General features: G+C 40.8%; 1 protein-coding gene across 1 annotated transcript in view; it reads right to left on the bottom strand.

The window, feature by feature from the left end:
• Positions 1-13,034, bottom strand: part of GUCY2C (guanylate cyclase 2C) — a 1,918,134-nt gene that overhangs the window by 862,798 nt on the left and 1,042,302 nt on the right. The window contains exon 13 of the mRNA XM_073591935.1: positions 8,581-8,643. Within this exon, the coding sequence (XP_073448036.1) occupies positions 8,581-8,643 (63 nt within the window). The remainder of the gene's footprint in view (positions 1-8,580; positions 8,644-13,034) is intronic.

Below are 13,034 nucleotides of genomic sequence, written 5' to 3'. Positions count from 1 at the left end.
GTCGAATGGGACTATCTATGGGCAGTGATGAGGAAATTTGGGATTGGGGATGGATATATTAAATGGGTACAGCTACTATACTCTTCCCCGGTGGCAACTATTAGAGAGGGGGGACGGATCTCCACACCCTTTAATCTATACAGAGGTACGAGACAGGGCTGCCCCCTGTCTCCCCTCTTATTTGCTTTGGCCATAGAACCTTTAGCTTCTATGATACGTAGCAACCCCTTAATACAGGGGTTTCGATATGGAGATGTTCAGGAGAAGGTTATCATGTATGCTGATGACACCATGCTGCTTCTTGGAGATACATCAGCGTCACTGTCAGAGGCAATGAAGGTTATTGGCCGGTTCGGGCAGTACTCGGGTCTAGTTATTAATTGGACCAAGTCCTCCCTGCTATTGATAGACCGTAAACCATCCTCCTCCCAAAAGAATATGCTGGACATCCCGATATCGACATCTCTTAAGTACTTAGGCATACAAGTCACTCCCCGTGTGTTAGATTATGTTAATTTTAACCTAACCCCTCTTATTAATCGCTGTCGTGATCGGGTGAAAGTCTGGAGCAAATTGAAACTAACACAAGTTGGTAGGATCAATCTAATAAAAATGATCCTTATGCCCCAGCTATTATATGTACTCCACAACTCCCCAATGGTCATTACCTTAAAAAAGTTCAGAATCATTAACTCACTCTTTCGATCATTCATTTGGCTATCAAAACCGCCCAGAATTAAACTTGAGCAACTGCAGCGTCCCAAGGACGACGGTGGCCTGGCGCTGCCTAATCCTTGGGTATATTACTTAACCGCCCAGCTACAGCAAATTGCTAGAGTTCTGTGGCCTAAACAGGAAATAGAACTAAATCTGCGAGACTCCTCGGCACAACTACTTCGCTTCACATCCAAGTGCGAGGCCCTAGACGGGTTAGAGGCGTTGCACTATAATAAATCCAACAAACTTTTCCCAACTTATGCTCTTATGCAAAAGATTTGGAATAAGGTCAGGATGCTACAGGGAGTGCAAGGGTACACTAAATATGGCCCAATTTGGGAAAATAATCATTACATGGAAATAGCAAAAATACCATATGGAGTAAAATGGAGGCAATATGGGTTGTCACATATGATACATATATTCCAAGATGGCAAGCTGAGATCCTTTTCGGAGCTCAGGGAGGCCTTCCAGCTACCGCCTTCCATGAACTTCTACTACTTAAACATGCGATAGATGCCCAGAGAGGTCCAGATATTTGGACTCTAGAACTCACACCTGTCTTTAACTTCCTCCTTGAAATAAATACATATAAAGGGTTCATATCGGACTGCTACGCTATGCTTCTGAATTTGGTTCTGAGGGACTCACCATTGAAAGCTATGGCCAAATGGGGAACAGGATGTTGGCACATTTGAGGAGGAACAGTGGGACGAGGCCCTGCAGGCGATCCCTTTGTGTTCATTAAATGCTGCTCAAAAACTATCCCAGCTGTATATACTCTCTAGGGTACATTATACACCTGCTAGACTAGTCCGTATGGGGGTTGGTACAGATCCCACATGTACAAGATGTCGTAGAGACCACGGTGATCTTATTCATCTCTTTTGGAGATGCCCCAAACTTCACTTATATTGGAAAACTGTCCTGGACACCATTAATATGGTCGTCCAGGTACAGATACCATTAGACCCCAAACCATGCCTGTTAGGGATAATAGATGACCTATTGACAGGAGATATCCTCAAGCAAGCCATTAGCAGAACTTTGTTTCAGGCGCGTATGCTAATTCTTAGACATTGGAAATCTGAAGACCCTCCTACACTGCAGGAGTGGATTACACAAATGGGGAACACTATCCGCTTGGAAAAAATTATCTATCAACACAGGGGAACATCCAAAAAATATGAGAAACTTTGGGCACCGTGGCTAGATGTCCCTGGACTTGTGCCAGTAGACCTGGTAATTGACCACTTGTTTTAGAGAGTTTGATAGTTGCACTGGTGCAAACAAATAAAAATAAGCGATTTTATTATGACTTACTGAAGGAATAGATGTATAGGTAGAGGATTAATGGGAGTGATTATATATCATAATACATTTTATAGGAAACGTATGAGGGAGAGATGTTGCAATATTTGCTATTTACATGTCTGATTGTACTGCTACTTTGCATAGCGACATGTGTGTTCCGGAACTGTATGTAATAATTTTTGCTGAAATAAAAACCTTTTTGTTTGAGAAAAAAAAAATTAACATAATTTACCTATGGATAACTTAAATCATGTTATGATGAATAAAAATATTCATACATTTAAATTTACATGATACTTTTTTGTCTCATACATTTCAGAACATTTTCTTCTCCCTATGGTTGCAACTTGCCCCCTTGACTTAGGCTCTAGAGAAATTGTAATATTCAATTGATTCAATCATCTGATTTTAAAGCATCCAGTAGGCATTTATTCCCATTCTATTATCTGATGAGTTTATTTAATTATGTTTAACAATATGCTATGTGTTATTTTATGACATGTTTTCACAATACAATTTATTGCTTAATATTCACAATTATTTGTTTCTTTCATAGTATCAACTTTATGCTGTATTTTTAAATCTCCTGAGGAAGCTCCTTTGTGCAAAACATGTAGTGCAGAAGTGGCTGTATTGCTGTATGAATTATATGTCCTTTGAACATATATTGTCATTTTTAAAGAAATTGATATTTAATAAAATGTGTAATTTAAAAAAAAAAACATAGTACTTGTGTTTTGGCACCTTTAAAGTCCCACTTTTTGTTCATATTTGTCAAATGGGATGTGGTGCCTATTTACGGTTCTTCATCGCCCTTACTTCCATTTAAATAAGATTCACAAGGTGTTTCCCCAATGCTCAGATCTCTGCTGGAGATGGGGAGAGGAGACTGGTTCCCTTCTCCACATTTTCTGGTCTTGCCGCTTATTGTAATCTTATTGGACGGAAAAACATCATATCACCCAAAAATGTACAGACCGTGACCTTCCAAAGGACCCTGCGCTTTTCCTTCTGCATCATTACAGTTTCTTCAGCAAGACTTATAGGCGTTCTATCCTGCCTCTCCTGATCACCACGACAAAGAGCTGCATCCCACTCTATTGGAAACAGGCACAGGCCCCATCCCTAACCGTCTTGTTGAAAAAAATAGCTGAAATTAATGAGTTGGAGGATCTGGTAGCCACTGAGAGAGGCCTCTTGGACAAATTCCTCAAAAATTGGTTCTACTGGCAAGAATTTGTATACTCTGATGAATACAAGGCCTTGCTGCATTAAATGTATCCTAAATGGAGATTGTACCGATGGGCACCCTGGATCGAATGGGTGGTGGTTTGACTGCCCCTCCCTTTTCTTGTTCTAGCCTCTGACCTAACCTTCCTTGTCCCCTCCCCCCCTTTTTTCTCTCCCCCTCTTCTTTCCTCTCTCTCTCCCTTCTCTGTATTCTCTTCTTCCTTTTCATTATCCCTCTGGTTTTGTTGCCCCTTCAGACAGTATTCACCGTGTAATAAAACTAATCCTCATGGGGTACAGAGACTCTTAAGAGCCGGGCATTCAGGAACATTCTTTTCATGTCTTGAATATTGCTCATGACCTCACTTGTTTTCCGGGTGCTGCAATTTTCTAATATCGTGATATATTTTGACATGTTTGTCATTGGTCTCTATATTTTCTGTGAGTTGACTTAAAATAAAGTATTGAAAAAAAAAAGAATGATTTGCAATTGAACACGAGGGACGACATTACTAATGGCGCAAGGGAGGAGGTGGAATCCTTGTGGGCAGAGCTCCAAAGGGAGGAAACTAATGGGAAAGTAATAGTGGCCGTATGCTACAGGCCCCCTAACCTGAGGGATGTGGGGGAGTCTGACCTCCTATTACAGTTAGGAATGGCGTCAAGGCAGGGAAATGTTATTATAATGAGGAATTTCAATTATCCAGATATCGACTAGACGGAAGGAACCACTCTTTCATATAAGGCTCACCATTTCCTAAATGTCTTACAGGACGATTTCATGGGTCAGTTGGTGAATGCATCAACACGAGATAATGCATTACTAGACCTACTCATTACAAACAACACAGACCTGATGTGGAAATAGAGGGCATCTTAGGAAACAGAGATCACAGGTTAATTACATTTAGTATAAATCACAGGAAAAGGAAACTCAATGGTAATACAAGTGCGCTAAATTTTTAAAGAGCCAACTTCCCTAAACTTTGCTCTATGCTACATGATATTGAATGGAATAAAATACTAGGAACTAGGAACCCTGAGAAAAAATGGGAGTGCTTTAAGAACATACTAAAAAAGGTATTGGCCAGTGTATTCCAACAGGCAATAAATATAAAAGAGCCAAGATTAAACCTGGTTGGCTAAACTATACAGTAAAAATGCATATAAAAGAGAAAAAAAAGGCGTTTTAAAAAATATAAGGCTGAGAGGTCATTGACAGCATTCCAACAACACAAGGAAAACAATAAGAATAAGAAACTCCCAAGAATTTTTTTAAAATATAGTAACAGTAAGAAAGTGAGGCCAGAGCATTTTGGCCCCATAAGGGATGATGAGGGGAATTAGGTTACCAAAGAAAACTAGTTCCGGCATGGTAAGCCGGAGCTTCAGAGTGTATGCACTGCTGACATCAGCGGCTGCATGCAGGGTGAATATCTCCTAAATGTTGCAGGTTTAGGAGATATTAATTTTACCTACAGGTAAGCCTTATTATAGGCTTACCTGTAGGTATCAATCACAAAGCAGGGTTTACAACCGCTTTAAATACATTCTTCTCCTCGGTTTTCACAAAGGAAAAAGGGGATATAGTAACCAAGACTGTATTGTTAATAACCCATCACAGAATGTACCCTCGTGGCTAACAGAAGCCAGTGTTAGAAATAGAATTGAAAAATTTAGCCCAAATAAATCACCAGGACCAGCTGGCTTACACCCAAGGGCCCTTAAGGAACTCAGTCAGGTGATAGCTAGACCATCGTTACTAATTTTTATGGACAGTTTACGGATGGGAATGGTACCAGTTGATTGTAGAAAAGCCACCCTGGTACCAATATTTAAAAAAGGGACAAGATATATCCCTGGAAATTACAGACCAGTCAGTCTAACATCAATAATTTGTAAGCTATTGGAGGGGATAATAAGGGATTATATCCAAGAATTTGCTGACAAAAACTGTATCATTAGTAGTAATCAGCATGGATTCGTGAAGGGCTGTTCTTGCCTAATCAATCTTTTATCATTCTTTGAGGAAGTGAGCTGCCATCTAGATAAAGGAAGGCCTGTTGACTTGGTATATCTGGATTTTGCAAAAGCATTTGATACAGTTACCCACAAACATTTACCTTACAAACTGAGGTCTGTAGGCATGGACCATAGGGTATGTACCTGGATGGAGAACTGGCGACGGGGTGGGTCCAAAGGGTGAGGATAAATAGCGAGTACTCAGAATGGTCCAGTGTGGTAAGTGGGGTCCACCTAGAACTGTTCTTGGACCAATTCTGTTTCATTTATTCATAAATGATATAGCGGATAGGATAAACGGCTCCATCTCAATATTTGCTGATGATAAAAAGCTAAGCAGGGCAATAACTTCACAGCAAGATGTGGAAACCTTACAAGAAGATCTAAATAAAATAATGGAATGGGTAACTACATGGCAAATGAGGTTTAATGTTGAAAAAGTAATGCACTTGGGTGCTAAAAATACGAATGCATATTGCTCGCTAGGGGGAGAACCTATGGGAGAATCCAGGATGGAAAAAGATCTGGGGGCCCTAGTAGATGACAGGCTCAGCAACGGCATACAATGCCAAGCTGCTGCAAGCAAAGCCAACAGAATATTAGCATGCATCAAAAAGGGGATTTACTTCAGAGATAAAACAATAATTCTCCCACTCTTCAAGACTCTGGTCTGGCCTCATCTTAAGTATGCCATCCAGTTCTTGGTACCAGTGCTCAAGAAGGATGTGCTGGAACTAGAGAGAGAGTCCAGAGAAGAACAAAGCTAATAAAGGGACTGGAAGACCTCAGTTATGGGGAAAGACTACAAGCATTAAACCTATTCTCTCTGGAGAAGATATGATAGTGATATTCAAATATCTTACTGCTAACCCTAGCATAGGGAAAAAAAAAAACATTCAGTGGGAAGGAGTTTATAAAGACATATTAATTGAAATTAGAAGAAAAGCAGTTTAACCATAAACTGCGTAGAGGGTTCTTGTCTGTCAGAGCGGTAAGAATGTAGAATTCTCTTCCACAAGCAGTGGTATCAGCAGGGAGCGTCGATATTTTTAAAAAGTTTTAAAAAAAAAACTATTAGATGGGCATCTTAATGATCACAACAAACAGGGATCTGCAATTTACTATTGAAGTAAACACATACACACCATAGGCTGAAATGGATGGACTGGTGTCTTATTCAACCTTACAAACTACGTAACTATGTAACCTCTCACTGGTAAGGTGTCAGTTACATAGTTACATAGTAGGTGAGGTTGAAAAAAGACACAAGTCCAACCTATGTGTGTGATTATATGTCAGTATTACATTGTATATCCCTGTATGTTGCGGTTGTTCAGGGGCTTATCTAATAGTTTTTTTAAACTATCGCTGCTCCCTGCTGAGACCACTGCCTGTGGAAAGGAATTCCACATCCTTGCCGCTCTTACAGTAAAGAACCCTCTACGTAGTTTAAGGTTAAACCTCTTTTCTTCTAATTTTAATGAGTGGCCACGTGTCTTGTTAAACTCCCTTCCATGAAAAAGTTTTATCCCTATTGTGGGGTCACCAGTATGGTATTTATATATTGAAATCATATCCCCTCTCAAGCGTCTCTTTTCCAGAGAGAATAAGTTCAGTGCTCGCAACCTTTCCTCATAACTAATATCCTCCAAACTCTTTATTAGCTTAGTTGCCCTTTTTTGTACTCGTTCCATTTCCAGTACATCCTTCCTGAGGACTGGTGCCCAGAACTGGACAGCATACTCTAGGTGCGGCTGACCAGAGTCTTGTAGAGCAGGAGAATTATCATTTTATCCCTGGAGTTGACCCCTTTTTAATGCATGCCATTATTCTGCTTGCTTTGTTAGTAGCAGCTTGGCATTGCATGCCATTGCTGAGCCTATCACCTACTAGGACCCCCAGGTCCTTTTCCATCCTAGATTCCCCTAGAGGTTCTCCCCAGTGTATAGATTGCATTCATATTTTTGCCACCCAAATGCATTATTTTACATTTTTCTACATTAAACCTCATTTGCCATGTAGTTATCCACCCCATTAATTTGTTCAGATCTTTTTGCAAGGTTTCCACATCCTGCGGAGAAGTTATTGCCCTGCTTAGCTTAGTATCATCCGCAAATACAGAGATTGAACTGTTTATCCCATCCTCCAGGTCATTTATGAACAAAATAAATAGCATTGGTCCCAGCACAGAACCCTGGGGGACCCCACTACCCACCTCAGACCATTCTAAGTACTCCACATTTATCACCACCCTCTGAACTTGCCCTTGTAGCCAGTTTTCAATCCATGTACTCAACCTATGATCCATGCCAACTGACCTTACTTTGTACAGTAAACATTTATGGGGAATTGTGTCAAATGCTTTTGCAAAATCCAGATACACCATGTCTACGGGCCTTCCTTTATCTAGATGGCAACTCACCTCCTCATAGAAGGTTAATAGATTGGTTTGACAAAAACGATTCTTCATGAATCCATGCTGATTACTGCTAATGATACCGTTCTCATTACAAAAATTTTGTATATAGTCCCTTATCATCCCCTCCAAGAGCTTGCATACTATTGATGTTAGGCTAACTGGTCTGTAATTCCCAGGGATGTATTTTGGGCCATTTTTAAATATTGGTGCTACATTGGCTTTTCTCCAATCAGCTGGTACCATTCCAGTCAGTAGACTGTCAGTAAAAATTAGGAACAACGGTCTGGCAATTACTTGACTGAGTTCCCTAAGTACCCTCGGATGCAAGCCATCTGGTCCTGATGATTTATTAATGTTAAGTTTCCCAGGTCTAATTTTAATTCTGTCCTCTGTTAACCATGGAGGTGATTCCTGTGATGTGTCATAAGGATAAACACTGCAGTTTTGGCTTTAAAAATGTAAACACTTTTACTTTCTTTTTCTCTGACTGGAAATACCCATTCTCTTCTCAACCATTTGTAATCAATTCAATAATATTACCACGTCTTTAGACCTTCATCACCTGCAACACACAATGAAGTTTTCTGTTCAGGAACTTACACCCATACACATGTACTTACAAGGCATATACCCATGTACAGCAAATTGTGTCATTACACTCCAATGGGCAGTATTACATACCAGCTAGGGCTCCCAGAGACCACAATTACAGGCAATTGTATAATGTACACCCATATATCTGTATTTACGTCCGCGGATATAAGCCCTTAGGTGCCTTTTTGCCTGATTTGCTGTACTTATTTTTTAAATTTAATGAAGCTATAATAAGGTTCTTAGAAGTAAACTTAGCCTTTATATGAATAGATTGTTTTGCATACCTTCTTGTCATATTTTCCCCTGCGTAGTCGTGGTCCGGAGTCACGCCATTTATCCTCATCAATCTAGAGGGCAGAAAAATATCTCAACATGGCAGTAATGAAGAACCATATTATTCAGATTACATCACTAATTGAAAAAAACCTTGTTTCAAAGTAAAAGTTGTTAATATATGTACATGGAGACAATATTTTTTTATTAAACAGGCAGGCATTGCTTCCTGCATAGCAGTACTGCACATTGACTGTACTGGTACTGCAACTCTTGAGTGTTACAATGCAACTGATTGAAAACGAGACTATCTTCAAGCCTAATAGAGATGCCTGCTATTACATAGCACCTGAGCATCTAGCATCTGAACAGGGAATATGGGAACATAGGGAAGTTAAGTACTGAGTGCTTACAGGTCCCTCCTGTAAAGCCAACTAATATGCGCAAAGTACCAGTTTACTGAAAGGCAGAGGACTGCAAGAGAGACGTTTAAACATCTGTTTATCATATACAAAAATCCAAACATGGTACAGCATGCTTAAAATTATTGCAGTGAAGTAAATGGTACAATAAATATTATTGTACCTATGTATTAACTTGTCTATTCCCCTAGTTAGCTAGTCTATTAAAACTCTGACCACATTTTACCATTGATATCACTATAATACAAGGTTAGCTATGAAACCAAGCACACGGCTTATTAACAAAGTCTTATTTATTTCCCAAGAAAATAGGAATACGCTAACACAAAATACTAAAAAGATATTACAATATTACAAATCATATAACCAGAACATATAATACAAGAACATCAAAGATACTTATCGCATGGTCTCCTTGGCTGGACTCAAAATGGTAGAGAGGGAGCCATGTAGCTCAAAATGGTGTATAGAGCCATGCGGCTCAGAGACAGAGAGAGGGCTTTTGGACTCGTTCAGTCCTTTTTTACTTCAAACATACACCATCCAAACCCAACCCCATTGCCATCCCATCTAGACTTTTGATGAATAACAGTATTTATGGAGCAGTCCTTCTCAACAGATTATATTACTGTCTGCCCTGCTGCACTTTGGCCTCTAGGGGCAGCATTGTCCATGTCGATCTTTAGGTGCCTGTTGATCCTTTGATCTTTGTCACTCACCATCATCAATCATCCTGTCAGCCATGGTCCCTTTCAACTTTGCATTATAGCAATAGACCGTCCGGAGCCAAGAGCTGAGAAACGACATTTCAGACCCCCCCAGGAAAGCAAATGCTTGGTTGTATCAACCATAAAGAAACCCTTTTAAAACCATGGAATTGCAAGAATCAGCCTGGGTGTTCTTTGGGAATAGGAAACAGATATGTAACGGATTTATGACAGATCCAATTCAAACTCTGGATCGTACCAAAACACTGTTACCCATAAACGCAGTAACATTGACAGAGAAACTCCAGAAATATGACATTAGACCATGTTGCTATCCAACACACAGCTTATGCCCAAGGCTTAAGTCTTTTTTTTTTTTATTGCTGCATTAGCTCAAGCACCACTGGCAGTGTTAAACTTACCATACGGCGTACAATCTATGCACCTACCTTAAAGGCTAAGTTCACCTTTTTTTTCTTTCTAAAAAAACAGCTCTCCTTTTTTTTTTTTTTTTTTTTTTATAATTGACAATTTTTATTAAGTTTCAGCATATACAATATATTGATTTAAAACATAAACAAAAGAGAATTAAGTAATAAAAGGGAAGAATTAGTCACAAACAGCTCTGGGATGGGCATAGAGGTCTACGTGTGACAGAATTAACATACAATCCACAGACATAGGTCAAAAAGAAACAGCACTATGTATCTAGATAAAGGAAGGTCCGTAGACGTGGTGTATCTGGATTTTGCAAAAGCATTTGACACAGTTCCCCATAAACGTTTAGTGTACAAAATAAGGTCCGTTGGCATGGACCATAGGGTGAGTACATGGATTGAAAACTGGCTACAAGGGCGAGTTCAGAGGGTGGTGATAAATGGGGAGTACTCAGAATGGTCAGGGGTGGGTAGTGGGGTTCCCCAGGGTTCTGTGCTGGGACCAATCCTATTTAATTTGTTCATAAATGACCTGGAGGATGGGATAAACAGTTCAATCTCTGTATTTGCAGACGATACTAAGCTAAGCAGGGCAATAACTTCTTCGCAGGATGTGGAAACCTTGCAAAAAGACCTGAACAAATTAATGGGGTGGGCGACCACATGGCAAATGAGGTTCAATGTAGAAAAATGTAAAATAATGCATTTGGGTGGCAAAAATATGAATGGAATCTATACACTGGGGGGAGAACCTCTGGGGGAATCTAGGATGGAAAAGGACCTGGGGGTCCTAGTAGATGATAGGCTCAGCAATGGCATGCAATGCAAAGCTGCTGCTAATAAAGCAAACAGAATATTGGCATGCATTAAAAGGGGGATCAACGCAAGAGATAAAACGATAATTCTCCCACTCTACAAGGCTCTGGTCCGGCCGCACCTGGAGAATGCTGTCCAGTTCTGGGCACCAGTCCTCAGGAAGGATGTACTAGAAATGGAGCGAGTACATGGAAGGGCAACAAAGCTAATAAAGGGTCTGGAGGATCTTAGTTATGAGGAAAGGTTGCAAGCACTGAACTTATTCTCTCTGGAAAAGAGACGCTTGAGAGGGGATATGATTTCAATTTACAAATACTGTACTGGTGACCCCACAATAGGGATAAAACTTTTTCGCAGAAGAGAGTTTAATAAGACTCGTGGCCACTCATTACAATTAGAAGAAAAGAGGTTTAACCTTAAACTACGTAGAGGGTTCTTTACTGTAAGAGCGGCAAGGATGTGGAATTCCCTTCCACAGGCGGTGGTCTCAGCGGGGAGCATTGATAGCTTCAAGAAACTATTAGATAAGCACCTGAATGACCGCAACATACAATGTATGTTATGGATATACAATGTAATACTGACATATAATCACACACATAGGTTGGACTTGATGGACTTTTTTTAACCTCATCTACTATGTAACTATGTAACTATGTAACTATGTAACAGGGAGAGGCCGCGCTGAAGTAATTACAGTGCAGGCTTCTCTAACAAACAGACCGTCAGTAGGATGCATAATTTATATTTGTGTGGCCCACTATTCCAGAGAAAAAAAAAAAAGAAAAGGAGGAAGGGAAGAATAATAGAAAGAAGGAGAGAAAGAAGAAAAAGAGAGGGGGAGGTGAGAGGAGAGGGGGAGAGGAAAGAAAAAGTATAAGAGTCCCAATCTGAAGGGCGCATCCCTCCCGGGCTCCGAGCAATCGTATTGTACAGAACGGAGGGGGGCTCATGAGATCATGTGGGATCTATTCTTTGATGCCATGGTTCCCATGTTGCTGTATGTCGGTCCATCCGGTCCACCAGCCTAGCCGTCATGGACTCCATGACCTCCACATCCTTAATTCTGGAATAAAGATCGGTTAGAGACGGAGGGTTTCGTTGTTTCCAGTAGAGGGCTACTAGGCACCTAGCTGCTGTCAATATATTTGTGTGGCCAACTTTTTGGCTAGTGTGGACAGCTTGGGGGGCCCAGTAGAAAAAACTTGGGGAAGAGAGGGATATTTACCTCGAACAGCCGCTGGAGCAGCCCCCGAACCGAGTGCCAATAGGGCTGGAGGAATGGGCAACTCCAATAAATGTGAAGTAGCGTACCCCGGTTCTGGAGACACCTCCAGCAGCGATCCGAGGCCGATGGATATATAGCATGCAAGCGTGACGGAGTTAGGTACCAATGAAAGAGTACCTTGTATGTGTTCTCTTTGTAAAGAGTACACATAGAACTCTTGGCCGCCCAAGACCATATGATGGCCCATTGCTCAAGGGTTAGCGCCTCTTCTAGGTGTCCCTCCCATCTGCGCATATAGCTATGTTTCCCCTGAGAGACCATATCATAGGAGTTTAAAAGCTTATATATATCTGAAATCAGTCCCTTCTGTGTAGGGCCTGATAAGATTAAGCATTCAAATGGGGATGGCTTAGAGAATTGGAGGGTTGGGGTGATGGTGAGTGCATAGTGCCTGATTTGGAGGTAACCAAAAAAGGCACTGCGGGGGAGTTCGTGTTTAGTTCTGAGTTCATCGAAGGGCAATAAGATCCTAGAGACTGGGTTCACCAGATGTCCATATTGAAAAAGATTCCTCTGCAACCATGGGGAAATCATCTGGGAGGTTAAGCTGTCAGGTAGTTTAGGGTTGTAAAGGAAAGCTGTTTCCAAGGAGACCTCAGATTGCAGGGGTGTGTTGTTATTTAGTTGTCTCCAAACATTGCATAGGAGATTCATGATGTGTAGTAGGGATGAGCCGAACACCCCCCTGTTCGGTTCGCACCAGAACATGCGAACAGGAAAAAAGTTTGTTCGAACACGCGAACACCATTAAAGTCTATGGGACACGAACATGAATAATCAAAAGTGCTAATTTTA

This window comes from Aquarana catesbeiana, linkage group LG07, assembly GCF_042186555.1.
Source record: "Aquarana catesbeiana isolate 2022-GZ linkage group LG07, ASM4218655v1, whole genome shotgun sequence".
Lineage (NCBI taxonomy): Eukaryota > Metazoa > Chordata > Amphibia > Anura > Ranidae > Aquarana > Aquarana catesbeiana.
The sequence above is the reverse complement of the archived record's forward strand: the minus strand, read 5'-3'. Positions and strand labels throughout refer to the sequence as shown.